Raw genomic sequence first — 14,799 nt, 5'->3', positions numbered from 1 at the left:
AAAACTTGAGATAAGCAGAGTATGGGGGGGGGGGGGCAACAGAGCACACTACATGAGAGGCAGCAAGGCACATCACTTGGGAACAGTGCACACAGTGGGCCCCATTACATAGGATCAGGGCACCTGGGATCTGAGCACCTTACATAGGATCAGGGCACATGGTATCAAAGAACCTTACATGGGATCAGAGCACCTTACATAGGATCAAGGTACATGGGATCAAAGCACCTTACATGGGATCAGGGCACATGGGATCACAGCGCTTTAAATGGGATCAGGGTACATGAGATCACAGCAGCTTACATGGGATCATAGCACGTGGGATCACAGCACCTTACATGGGATCATAGCACATGGGATCACAGCACCTTACATGGGATCAAAGCACCTTACATGGGATCAGGGCACATGGGATCACAGCGCTTTAAATGGGATCAGGGTACATGGGATCAGATCACCTTAAATGGGATCAGGGCACATGGGATCAGAACGCTTTAAATGGGATCAGGGCACATGAAATCACAGCACCTTACATGGGATCATGGCACATGAGGTCAGAGCACCTTACATGGGATCAGGGCACCTTACATGGGATCAGAGCACCTTGCATGGGATCATGGCACATAGGATCAGGTCACCTTACATGGGACCAAAATACTTTACATGGGATTAGGGCACATGGGATCACAGCACCTTACATGGGATCACAGCACCGTGCATTGGATCATGGCACACAGAATCAAAGAGCCTTACATGGGATCATGGCACATGGGATCACAGCACTTCACATAGGATCAGGGCACCTTACAAGGAATCATAGCACCTTACATGAGATAAGGGCACTTTACATGGGATCAGAGCACTGCACATAGGATCAGGGCACCTTACATGGGATCAGAACACTGCACATGGGATCAGGGCACCTTACATGGGATCAGGGCACTGCACATGGGATCAGGGGATCTTGCATGAGATCAGAGCATCTTAAATTGGATAAGGGCACCTTACATAGGATCAGAGCACCTTACATGGGATCATGGCACTGTACATGAGATCATGGCACCTTACATGGGATTAGGGCACATGGGATCAAGGCACATGGGATTAGGGCATTTTACATGGGATCATGACATATTACATGGGATCAGAGCACTTTACTAGTGATGGGCCAAACACCCCCCCCTGTTCGTTTCACGGTTGAACATTCGAACCTAAGGAAAATTCAACTGTGACCTTCGAATCAGAGGGGACAATTCACTAGATAAGATACCACAGCAAATCGTAAGATACCGCACAGCTGCTAAAATACTGCATAAGTTATATTATTAAGTAATGCAGTATTTTAATATAGAAAACATTATTTAATGTTTCAGCTGTCAGCGGCATGACTAGTGCACCAGAGATAGGTTCATCCAGATCCCCCCCTTTTAATTATACTTAAAGAAAACATGACACCAATTTTGGAGTAAAATGGCCAACACGGCCTTTTATTAACAAACACATTTTAACACACCAACCATTCCTTATAACAGAAACATACAGAGTTGCTGTTGGTCTTCGAAGGCACCCCCCAAAAATGATCTGAAATGCACCTGCAGACAACCATATTACACAAGGCCTCCAGCCGCAACCAACCAGCTCAGAGACAACCATACCATCTGCAGTGCAGCACCACCACGTTCCAGTTATACCTTGGTTAACTGGAATGTCCCCGGGCATCCCATACCATCGATGGGTCCCACACCATTATCTGTACCTCCAAGATAAGACCCGCCTCCAAAGACCAACAACCGCCCACGAAACTAAATAACCCCCCATTCCCCCCGAGAGGAACACAATACTCACTAAATAGGGAGAGCGGGAGGGAAGCTCTCTCACCAACGTCCAGCTCCGACTGACGCCCCCGACCAGGACACCCCACCGTAAGATGCAGAAGAGCCCACCCACGCTCTCCCTCTACCAACCAGCTCCCCAGGTATACTTTTCAAACCCCCTGGCACTATACTTAACCCTTTCTATTCTTCCTTCCCACTCTAGGCCTAGTCATGCCTGCCCTGCGCTAATTCTTTTTTCTTTTCCGCTACGGGCATTTCTTTGTCAATGTTTCAGCTGTCAGCGGCATTGTCCGGCAATTAAAATTTGTTTAAAAAAAACAGCGTAGGGTTCCCCCCTCCCCATGCATACCAAGCCCTTCAGGTCTGATATGGATTTTGAGGGGAACCCCCCACGCCAAAATAAAAAAAAAATGTGTGGGCATTCCTCCCAAAATCCATACCAGACCCTTATTCGACCATGCAGCCAGCAGGTCAGGAAAGGAAGGGGAACGAGTGATCGCCCTACCCCCGAACCATACCAGGCCACATGTCCTCAGCATGGTGGGGAGCTTTTGTGGGGACAAGGGGCCCCCCAGATCCCGGACCCCCTCTATGTAAATGAGTATGGGGTACAAGGTACCGCTGCTCATTCACAAAAAAAAGTGCAGTGTAAAAAATGACAGTAGACATTGTTTGACAAATTCTTTATTAAAAACAAAAATAAAAAAATGTCCCCCTGAAGTAGATCCAAGGTCAATCACGATGCCACCTTACATGGGATCGAAGCACCTTACATGGGACCAGGGCACCTTACATGGGATCGGAGCACCTTACATGGGATCTGACTAAAGACTGTTTTAAGCCTGCTGTGACTCCTTGTGGCTTCACAGCTGGCTCCCCACCACGAATGCACGAGCTGCACTGTGATCTGTGAGTGGTCCTGCAGCTTCCTAGGAACTTTGAACTGTCCCAGGAGACTGCAGGAGGTGAGGAGCGGGACAAATTTCCTCTGGGATCACCCAGGCAATGGCAGCAGAAGTGAGAGTGAGTACTTGTCAAAACCAAGTACCCACTCCCCCTTCCCCTTCCAAAATAAAACAGCTTTGCATTAGTGGCAGAGTAGGGAGGAAAGGAGTAGGAACAGCAAAACTTGCAAAACAGTTTACATCAAAATCAACATTTATTCCTTTAGTCTTCCTAGGACCAATGTTTTTTGAATCTTCAATCCATTACTATGTGTTTGTTTAGCACCATAGAGATTTAGAGAAGCCCAACTTGGGAAACATTGTCTGTAGCGCAACCCATCTCCACCTAAAAGAGCCCTGGAGAACACAAAGTGGTTCCATAGACTCTGCACCTCATCGGTGGGGGACTCCAGAAGAGGCTTGAGACTGCTCTGTGCAAAACCATTGCACAGAGAAGTTCAGTTTGACATTTTTTTATTAAAACAAACAAAAACAACATTTTTAGATCCAATTTTAACCAGTTGCCGACCAGCCACAGTACATATACAGCGGCAAAATCATGTATATATATATATACGTGATTATTATTATTATACAGGATTTATATATGTGGCTGCACATTTGCGTGCAATTAAAAAAACCGTGCTGAGTACGTGCGCCCCCAGCACACATGTCCGATACTCGCGGAAAGGTCCCGATCTCCTCTTGTGATCGGAACCTTTCCCGATCATGTGACAGCAAATCACGGCAGTCACATGACCCAAAAACCCCACCCGCCTCCCGGCTTCTGAAACCCTTAAAGGATCGGGAGGTGCCGGCACCAAGGAGTTAAGGTCCTGGAATAGCCTAGCCAGTCTCCAGACCTTAATCCTATGGAAAATTTATGGACGGAGATGAAACTTCCAGTTGCCAAGTGACAGCCAAGAAACCTGAAGGATTTAGAGATCATTAGATTAGCGTGGACCAAAATCCCCCCTGAGATGTGTGCAAACCTGGGAACCAACTACAAGAAACATCTTACCTCTTCTGTGCTTGCCAACAAGGGTTTCTCCACCAAGTATGTTTTGTTTGCGGATCAAATACTTATTTTGCTCACAGAACTGCGACTCAATTTATATCATTTGTATCATGTTTTTCCTGGATTTATGGTTAATATTCTGTCTCTGTCATTTAAAATACACTTCCGATAAAAAAAATTACAGACCTTTCATTTCTTTGTCAGTGGGCAAACTTTCAAAATCTGCAGGGGATCAAATCATTATTTTCCCCACTGTATTTACAAATTCAGATGCTAGAGGGCAACAGATCTCTACACTGGCACAGCAAATGCAAGATGTACAGAGGTGAAAGTTCAGTGCAAATGCAAATTAAAAGCAAATGCAAGAATGAGACACTTGAAAAAAGCATCAGTATCGTATTTGCCGGCGTATAAGACGACTGGGCGTATAAGACGACCCCCTACTTTTCCTGCTAAAATGTAGTGTTTGGGCTATACTCGCCATATAAGACTACCCCTCTTCCAATGCAAAACAGTGGGAGGAATAGTGCCCCATCATCGGTGTCAGTGGCAGAAATAGTGCCCCATCATTAGTATCAGTGGGGGAATAGGTGCCCCATCATTGGTATCAGTGGCAGGAATAGTGCCCCATCATTGGTATCAGTGGGAGGAATAGTGCCCCATCATCAGTATCAGTGGGGGGAATAATGCCCCATCATCAGTGTCAGTGGCAGGAATAGTGCCCCATCATTGGTATCAGTGGGGGGAATAGTGCCCCATCATTGGTATCAGTGGCAGGAATAGTGCCCCATCATCGGTGTCAGTGGCAGGAATAGTGCCCCATCATTGGTATCAGTGGCAGGAATAGTGCCCCATCATTGGTGTCAGTGGCAGGAATAGTGCCCCATCATTGGTGTCAGTGGCAGGAATTTTTCGGACTGGAAGGGGGGGAAAGTGTCCGGACTGGAAGGGGGGGAAAGTGTCCGGACTGGAAGGGGGGGAAAGTGTCCGGACTGGAAGGGGCTGAAAGTGTCCGGACTGGAAGGGGCTGAAAGTGTCCGGACTGGAAGGGGCTGAAAGTGTCCGGACTGGAAGGGGCTGAAAGTGTCCGGAGTGGAAGGGGGGGAAAGTGTCCGGACTGGAAAGGGCTGAAAGTGTCCGGACTGGAAGGGGGGGAAAGTGTCCGGACTGGAAGGGGGGGGAAGTGTCCGGACTGGAAGGGGCTGAAAGTGTCCGGACTGGAAGTGGTTAAGAAAACGGCTCTATAGCCTCACAGACTGATTCTTAAAACGTGGGCAACTGAAATGTAACATCTTATTAGTTCCACTGTACCAGATATAGGCCCAAGCTGCGAGATTTTCCCCAACCAGGGTAAGGGCTCTGGTCCATGCTCAAACAAAGACATCATTAGATTGGATTTCTTCTTGCTGTCAGCTTGGGAGTACAGCATACCACACCAGTCATTCCTACAGAAGTAACGGGGCAAGAAAAAAACCAAAACAAAAAAAAAAACAAGGTTATTACCATCAAAGAGTTTATAGAATACTTATTTCGAGATGTATAACACACACACCAGCCATAAAACAGTATGACCAGCCACCTACTATTGGGTAGGTCCCCCTTTTGCCGCTAAAGCAGCCCTGACTTGTTGAGACATGGACTCCACTAGACAAAGCATCACTCTGCTTTCTCCAGCTTGCCTACTTCCTATACTGCATCCTGGTGCCATCTCTTCCCCAGGAAAGTGACACACACCTTGCCATCCACATGATATAACAAAAAAAACAAAAAACACGACTCATCAGACCAGGCCACCTTCTTCCATTGCTCCGTGGTCCAGTTCTGGGGTTCATGTGCCCATTGTAGGCACTTTTGGCTGTGGACACGGGTCATCACGGGCATCCTGACCGGTCTGCGGCTACACAGCCCCCATACACAACAATCTGCGATGCTCTGTGTGTTCTGACACCTTTCAATCAGAACCAACATTAACTTTTTCAGTAGTGTGAGCTCTAGTAGCTCTTCTATTGGACCAAACTACACAGGGCAGTCTTTGCCCCACCACGTGCATCAATGAGCCTTGGCCGCCGATGACACCGGTTTTCCTTCCTTGGACCACTTTTGTTTGGTCCTGACCCCTGCAGACTGGGAACATCACACAAGAGCTGCAATTTTGGAGTCGCACTGATCCAATCGTCTAGTCATTACAATTTAGCCCTTATCAAAGTTGCTCAAATCCTTATGCTTGCCCATTTTTCAAAAACACATTAACTTCAGGGACAACATGTTCACTTGCTGCCTAATCCATCCCACCCACTTTCTGGTGTCATAATGAGATAACCAATGTTATTTACTTTACCGGTCATTGGCCATTATGCTATGGCGTGTGTGCGCGTGCGTGTGTACTGACAGTAGGCAGCTGAAATCACCTGGTTGCGTCCTAGATGGACGATACATTTGTCCAAGGTTTCAGACTCCATGGGGATTTGTTCCACTGGGGGGGAAGTGCTGAGTCCTTCGGCACGGAGGTAATGAGCCCAGCTGAAGGTAGTGGGCTCATTAAGGCTGTTATAAAACTTCCCAGCCTGCTTAGGGAGTGGCTCCAACCTGGAACCAGATCTGTGCCTGAACTGACTCGGGAGCAACATATTATCTGTGTGCAGGGACTAGGTATAGCATCAGGCTGTACCTAGTGGATAGCTAGGGAAGCTGTTTGTACAGTAAGTAGTCAAGTTGGCCAGGATTTTATTTGATGTTTCTTTTTGGTTTGGCGTTTTCCTGTAAATATTGTAAATAAACTGCACCTTTTTGTTTTTTCACCTCCACTGCTGTTGTGCTGTGCCTGTGTTTGTGTGTTGTGCACCCATCCAGGGGGTCACCCCCCCCCCCGCTGCCGAGCGAACCCCATTACTATATATATATATATATATATATATATATATATATACACACACACACACACACACATACATACATACATACATACATACATACATACATACATACATACAGGTGAAACTCAAAAGATTAGAATATCGTGCAAAAGTCCATTTATTTCAGTGCAGCAACTTAAAAGGTGAAACTAATATATGACATAGACTCATTACATGCAAAGCAAGATAGTTCAAGCCGTGATTTGTCATCATTGTGATGATTATGGCTTACAGCTCATGAAAACCCCAAATCCACAATCTCAGAAAATGAGAATATTGTGAAAAGGTGCAATATTCTCGGCTCAAAGTGTCCCACTCTAATCAGCTAATTAAGCCATAACACCTGCAAAGGGTTCCTGAGCCTTTAAATGGTCTCTCAGTCTGGTTCAGTAGGAATCACAATCATGGGAAAGACTGCTGACCTGACAGTTGTGCAGAAAACCATCATTGACACCCTCCATAAGGAGGGAAAGCCTCAAAAGGTAATTGCAAAAGAAGTTGGATGTTCCCAAAGTGCTGTATCAAAGCACATTAATAGAAAGTTATGTGGAAGGGAAAAGTGTGGAAGAAAAAGGTGCACAAGCAGCAGGGATGACCGCAGCCTGGAGAGGATTGTCATGAAAAGGCCATTCAAAAGTGTTGGGGACTTTCACAAGGAGTGGACTGAGGCTGGAGTCAGTGCATCAAGAGCCATCACACACAGACGGATCCTGGACATGGGCTTCAAATGTCGTATTCCTCTTGTCAAGCCGCTCCTGAACAACAAACGACGTCAGAAGCGTCTTACCTGGGCTAAAGAAAAACAGACCTGGTCTGTTGCTCAGTGGTCCAAAATCCTCTTTTCTGATGAGAGCAACTTTTGCATCTCATTTGGAAACCAATGACCCCGAGTATGGAGGAAGAATGGAGAGGCCCAAGGACCCAGAGTATGGAGGAAGAATGGAGAGGCCCAAGGACCCCGAGTATGGAGGAAGAATGGAGAGGCACACACTGCAAGATGCTTGAAGTCCAGTGTGAAGTTTCCATAGTCTGTGTTGATTTGGGGAGCCATGTCATCTGCTGGTGTTGGTCCACTGTGCTTCATTAAGTCCAGGGTCAACGCAGCCGTCTACCAGGAGATTTTGGAGCACTTCTAGCTTCCTTCCGCAGACGAGCTTTATGGGGATGCTGACTTCATTTTCCAGCAGGACTTGGCACCTGCCCACACTGCCAAAAGCACCAAAACCTGGTTCAATGACCGTGGGATTACTGTGCTTGATTGGCCAGCAAACTCGCCTAACCTGAACCCCATAGAGAATCTATGGGGCATTGCCAAGAGAAAGATGAGAGACATGAGACCGAACAATGCAGAAGAGCTGAAGGCCGCTATTGAAGCATCCTGGACTTCCATAACACCTCAGCAGTGCCACAGGCTGATAGCTTCCATGCCACGCCGCATTGAGGCAGTAATTGCTGCAAAAGGGGCCCAAACCAAGTACTGAGTACATATGCATGCTTCTACTTTTCAGAGGTCCAATATTGTTCTATGTACAATCCTTGTTTTATTGATTGCATGGAATATTCTCATTTTCTGAGATTGTGGATTTGGGGTTTTCATGAGCTGTAAGCCATAATCATCACAATGATGACAAATCACGGCTTGAACTATCTTGCTCTGCATGTAATGAGTCTCATATATTAGTTTCACCTTTTAAGTTGCTGCACTGAAATAAATGAACTTTTGCATGATATTCTAATTTTTCGTGTTTCACCTGTGTGTATATATATATATATATACAGTCATGGCCGAAATTGTTGGCACCCTTGATATTTCTCCAGGAAATCATGTATTTCTCACGAAACGTATTGCATTAACACATGTTTTGCTATACACATGTTTATTCCCTTTGTGTGTATTGGGACAAAACAAAAAAAGGGAGGAAAGAAAGCAAATTCGACATAATGTCACACAAACCTCCAAAAATGGGCTGGACAAAAGTATTGGCACCCTTTCACAACTGCGGATAAATAAGAATGTTACAAGCATGTGATGCTCCTGTAAACTCACCTGGGGCAAGTAACAGGTGTGGGCAATATAGAAATCACACCTGAAAGCAGATAAAAAGGAGAGACGTTCACTTAACCTTTGCATTGTGTGTCTGTCTGTGCCACACTAAGCATGGACAACAGAAAGAGGAGACGAGAACTGTCTGAGGACCTGAGAACCAAAATTGTGGCAAAATATCAACAATCTCAAGGTTACAAGTCCATCTCCAGAGAACTAGATTTGCCTTTGTCCACAGTGCGCAACATTATCAAGAAGTTTGCAACCCATGGCACTGTAGCTAATCTCCCTGGTCGTGGACGGATGAGGAAAATTGATGAAAGATTGCAACGCAGAATAGTCCGGATGGTGGATAAGCAGCCCCAAACATGTTCCAAAGACATTCAAGCTGTCCTGCAGGCTCAGGGAGCATCAGTGTCAGCGCGAACTATCCGTCGACATTTAAATGAAATGAAACGCTATGGCAGGAGACCCAGGAGGACCCCACTGCTGACACAGAGACATAAAAAAGCAAGACTACAGTTTGCCAAAATGTACTTGAGTAAGCCAAAAGCCTTCTGGGAAAACGTCTTGTGGACAGATGAGACCAAGATAGAGCTTTTCGGTAAAGCACATCATTCTACTGTTTACCGAAAACGGAATGAGGCCTACAAAGAACAAAACACAGTACCTACGGTAAAATATGGTGGAGGTTCAATGATGTTTTGGGGTTGTTTTGCTGCCTCTGGCACTGGGTGCCTTGACTGTGTGCAAGGCATCATGAAATCTGAGGATTACCAAAGGATTTTGGGTCGCACTGTAGGGCCCAGTGTCAGAAAGCTGGGTTTGCGTCCAAGATCCTGGGTCTTCCAGCAGGACAATGACCCCAAACATACGTCAAAAAGCACTCAGAAATGGATGGCAAAGAAGCGCTGGAGAGTTCTGAAGTGGCCAGCAATGAGCCCAGATCTAAATCCCATTGAACACCTGTGGAGAGATCTTAAAATTGCTGTTGGGAAAAGGTGTCCTTCCAATAAGAGAGACCTGGAGCTGTTTGCAAAGGAAGAGTGGTCCAAAATTCCGGGTGAGAGGTGTCAGAAGCTTATTGATGGTTATAGGAAGCGACTGATTTCAGTTATGTTTTCCAAAGGGTGTGCAACCAAATATTAAGTTAAGGGTGCCAATACTTTTGTCCAGCCCATTTTTGGGGTTTTGTGTGACATTATGTCATATTTGCTTTTCTGCCTCTGTTTTATATTTGTTCCAATACATACAAAGGGAATAAACATGTGTATAGCAAAACATGTGTTAATGCAATACCTTTTTTGTGTGAAATACTTGATTTTCAGGAAAAATATCAAGGGTGCCAACAATTTCGGCCATGACTGTATATATATATATATATACACACACACACACACACATATATATATTAATATATATATATATATATTTATATACACACACATATCCATATACACATACATACATATACACACACACTTACCCCAACTGTACTAAGGCCACCATACCCTCCACCTTCAGGCTACCATGTAGAAGAACACAGAAATGTGGGATTTTTCCTGCTATCTGGCTGGCAGAATTCTCATCTTCTAAGTCATCCGTGATTCCGGCCCCAATATCATCACCCTCTATGAAGACATCAAATAATTAGCACATACACTTCCAACCTGACCCAGCTAAGCCACATCTCAGTAAATGCTCACCTTTATTAACAGCAATAGGTAGGACCAGGTGACGAGAAAGGACAGGAGGACTGGAGATGTCCGCAATGTCAATAAAGCCAATGATTTCCAGTTCTGAAGAAAGAATACCAACAAACTGAAAATACATGCTGAAAATTCACCCTTCTGGCTCATGCAATACTGGGAGTAAAAAAATATTTCTGTAAATTGAGTTCACCCAGCAACTATCTTAAACCTACTTTCAATCATTGCTCAATTCCTCTCCTGATTTGTATGGTCGGCGCCCTCCCCTTTCACAGCTATTAGCTTTCTCTGCCATCAATCATTTTGTTCCCAAGTGTTATATGAACAAAAGAGCACATCCTTGGCATCCTGGCTTAGGATATCAACCAGTAAATGGCACAGCTAAAGTCTTCCTCAAAGAAATTGCACTCCTCAAGTCTTCAAGGAGAAACATGCACGTCTAAAGGGTGTCCAGGGATGTGTTCTTTCATGTAATGTTTATAAAAGAAGATTCAAGGCAAAGTGCTGCAACCTTTACAATAGCCTGTTGGCCACTACCATCAAAAGACAGCAGTCAGACCCAGTGAAAACAGAATAACTTGACTGAAAAACATAATTGCATGTTGATCGGGAAGGGGGTGGACAGGGACATGGCAAGGAATCAGCTTTAACTTACTTTGGGAGCACCTGAATTTCTCATTATATTCTTTAACTTCTGCTAAGCTGGGAGGGATATGAGCAGCACTCTGAGTCAGTCAGACTATATTGCACAATGCCCTCAGTCTATCACTGGGAGTTTGCACATAGTAGAGGAGAGCGCAGAGAAATCCTCATCTGCAAGTCACTACTCCTTAAGACTGGTCGCAGGAATCGCATCTCTTCCCACATCCGCAACCACCCGCAGCCAAACCATGCTACTCTTACGAGACACCACGCATTTTAGGCCTGCAGCACGAGTGCGGATGCAGGAACCACAGGGACACCGCATGGTCAAAAAGACCATGAGCTGACCCTGCGGCCATGTTTTGTTGTACAGAAAACAGCCCGTAGTATTGTGAACCGAGCCTTGCTGTCAAAGTGCAGGCCAAGAAACATTCAAAGCCCCATAAAAGTGATCAGGCAGCTCTAGAACCTTTTATCTTAAAGCCCTTTAGCCCGGGGTTCACACTGATACAATGTGGAATTTGCAGCGTTTTCTGTGCGAATTCCGCACTGCATCAGAATCGCACCCCGTTCATGCGAACCGCTGCAGGTGTGTATGTTAAGTCAACAACACCCCAAAAGCGGTCCACAAAACGCGGTGCGATGTGCAGAATCGGATCACATAGGTGTGAATACCCATGCAAGCCGATTCTAGTGCAGACCAAAAAAAAAAAAAAAGGGGTCCTGCACCTTTTTGGTGCGATGTGATTAGAGCCATACAAAACGTACGGCTCCGATCGCACCGCACACAAATCGCATGGGATTTGCACAGGAATGCAGTGCAGTGGGTCCACAGTGAGTATAACAAGCATGCTTTACTGCACATACAGACTGATTGTACTGTGGTGGGTTCAGTAACACTTTAACCTCTTCCCGCCCGGCCTATGGCCAAATGGCGACCGGCAAAAACCCTCACCTTTCCGGGTGGACGCCATATGGCATCCTTTCGGGCATGCGCAGTTTGCACGCCTGCAGAGTCGCGCAATCTGTCACCGGCCGTGTCGACCGATGACAGATCTGAGTACCGGCCCTGTTGCCGGTACCAAGTGACCTGCTGTGACCAATCACGGCAGGTCACATGACAGTTGTATACAATGGATGGCTTCATTCATGCCATCCATTGCATACTAGTGTGTCTAGCTGTGAATGGTCACAGTGATCACATGCACAAGCTGGGCCAATCACAGCCCAGCTGTGTCATGTGCTTAGCTGTGGCCAAATCACAGCTAAGCACAAAAAAAACCCCTGAATGAACCGATGTCATTCAGGTAAATGCTTGCTTATAGCAAAGTAATTCTTTGCTATAAGCAAATTGTGTAAAAAAAAAAAAATACTGATCACTTTCCCAAAGTAGAACAATGTTACTATGGTAACATTGTACTACTTTGGTCATAGTGAAATCTGAAAAAAAAATCTTAAAAAAAAAAAAAAAAAAAAAAAATAATAAAAAAGTTTTTTTAAAAATATATATATTTTTTTCATACTGTCACCAGTCAGTGTCCCTGATCACCGCCATGCCAGTTATATGATGACGCTGTACTGCACTGGTGACAGTATGTAAAAAACAAAAAGTGAACATTTTTTTAATTTTTTAATTTTCCGAAAAAAATTATGACAAAAAAAAATACAACTTTAAAAAACTCACCATTCCTCTTATGAAATACGTTGGGACTGTCTACTCTGCAAAAAGGGGTCATTTGGGGGATATCTGTACTGTTCTGACATTCTTGGACCTCAAGATATTAGATTGGCCATCAGTACTTCAGGATTGATCAAAATTCAGATCTATACCATAGTTTGTGAACTGTATAACTTTCCTAAAAACTAAAAAATACATCCTAATTTGGGTTATTTTCACCAAAGACATGGAGCAGAATACATCTCGGCCTAAATTTATGAAGAACAATTATTTATTTGCAAACTTTTATAACAGAAACAAAGAAAAACGTGTTTTTTTTTCAAAATTTTCGTGTCTTTTTGTTAATTTAGCAAAAAATAAAACCCCCAGCGGTGATTAAATACCACCAAAAGAAAGCTCTAGTTGTGTGAACAAAATGATAAAATTTTAGTTTGGGTACAATGTTGTATGACCGCGCAATTGTCATTCAAAATGTGAGAGCGCTGAAACCTGAAAACTGGCCTGGGCAGGAAGGGGGAAAAGTGCCCGGTATTGAAATGGTTAAGAAGCCGGTGCCTGGACCCAAAGCTGAATGAAGAATAGTCTCGGGGTGAGGATATCGCTGGATCCCTGGACAGGTAAGTGTCCTTATAATAAAAGGACATTATTTACAGTATTACAGTATTTGTAGCTGCTAACTTTTTTTTGGGGGGGGGGGAGGCTTTAGAACCATTTAAAGTACACACTGTTGCTTTAACTAGTTGCCGACCGCAGATAGCCGAATGACGGCTTCACTGCGGCCGGCCAGTTCTGGGTGGACGTCATATGACGTCCCCCCAGAACGCGCTCTCCTGCGCGCCCCAGGGGGCGCGCACCCGGCGATCTCAGCGGCCTTTTACCACGTGATCAGCGGTGTCCAATGATACGCTGATCACAGGGAAATGCAAGTGCCGGTTCTCGGCTGCACTTTCCTCACGCTGTCAGATCGTGAGGAAAGTACTGCCGAGAACCGGCAGTTGTCACAGCGGGGATCGGCACAGATCATCAGGACACTGATGATCAGTGCCCTGATGATCGGTGCCCAGCAGTGCCACCCGCAAGTTCCGCCCACCTGTGCCCAGCAGTGCGCCCACTAGCTCCGCCCACCTGTGCCCAGCAGTGCGCCCACTAGCTCCGCCCACCTGTGCCCAGCAGTGCGCCCACTAGCTCCGCCCACCTGTGCCCAGCAGATCACCCACCTGTGTCCAGCAGTGCACCCACCTGTGCCACTCTGCAGTGTCACACACCTGTGCCCAGAAGTGCCACCTACCTGTGCCCAGAAGTGCCACCCACCTGTGCCCACCCACCAGTGCTGCCAGTCAGTGCCACCAGTCAGTGCCCAGGGGTTGTGCCAGTCAGTGCCGCCAGTCAGTGCCCAGCAGTGATGCCAGTCAGTGCCGTCTATCAGTACCCATCATCAGTGTCACCTATCAGTGCCGCCTATCAGTGCTGCATATTAGTGCCGCCTATCCGTGACACCTCATTAGTGCTGTCTATCAGTGCTGCCTATCCGTGCCACCTCATTAGTACTGCCTATCAGTGCCCTTTAGTGCTGCCTATCAGTGCCCATCAGTGCCTCCTATCAGTGCCCATCAGTGCTGCCTCATCAACGCACATCAGTGGAGAAAAAATACCTGTTTGAAAAATTTTATAATAGAAACAAAGAAAAAAATTTTTTTTTTCAAATTTTTTGCACTTTTTTTATTTATAGCGCAAAAAGTAAAGCGCCCAGTGGCAATTAAATACCACCAAAAGAAAGCTCTATTTGTGAGAAAAAAATGATCAAAATTTCATATGGGTACAATGTTGCATGACCGCGCAATTGTCAATCAAAGTGCGGCAGCGCTGAAAGCTGCAAATTGGCCTGGTAAGGAAGGGGGTATAAGTGCCTGGTAGGCAAGTGGTTAATACAGACAGTAAACACCATATGACATGCCTCTACCTGTACTTAAAGATTTAGGAATTGGATCGGTCTCTTCATCTATGACAACAGATTCCG

The 14,799-nt window shown here is 45.6% G+C and overlaps 1 protein-coding gene across 1 annotated transcript in view; it reads right to left on the bottom strand.

Moving 5' to 3' along the window:
• Positions 1 to 1,458: 1,458 nt before the first annotated feature.
• LOC149445768 (integrator complex subunit 14-like) overlaps positions 1,459 to 14,799 on the bottom strand; it is a 13,875-nt gene continuing 534 nt past the window's right edge. Inside the window, exons 2-5 of the mRNA XM_089653417.1 lie at positions 14,743 to 14,799; positions 10,460 to 10,552; positions 10,240 to 10,384; positions 1,459 to 5,242 (exon numbers count right to left, since the gene is read on the bottom strand). The exon at positions 14,743 to 14,799 is cut by the window's right edge and continues 86 nt beyond it. Of these exons, the coding sequence (XP_089509543.1) occupies positions 5,047 to 5,242; positions 10,240 to 10,384; positions 10,460 to 10,552; positions 14,743 to 14,799 (491 nt within the window). The 3' untranslated portion in view covers positions 1,459 to 5,046. The remainder of the gene's footprint in view (positions 5,243 to 10,239; positions 10,385 to 10,459; positions 10,553 to 14,742) is intronic.

Source organism: Staurois parvus, unplaced genomic scaffold (assembly GCF_062004578.1).
Source record: "Staurois parvus isolate SC_StPar_1 unplaced genomic scaffold, SC_StPar_1.0 ptg000711l, whole genome shotgun sequence".
Lineage (NCBI taxonomy): Eukaryota > Metazoa > Chordata > Amphibia > Anura > Ranidae > Staurois > Staurois parvus.
The sequence above is the reverse complement of the archived record's forward strand: the minus strand, read 5'-3'. Positions and strand labels throughout refer to the sequence as shown.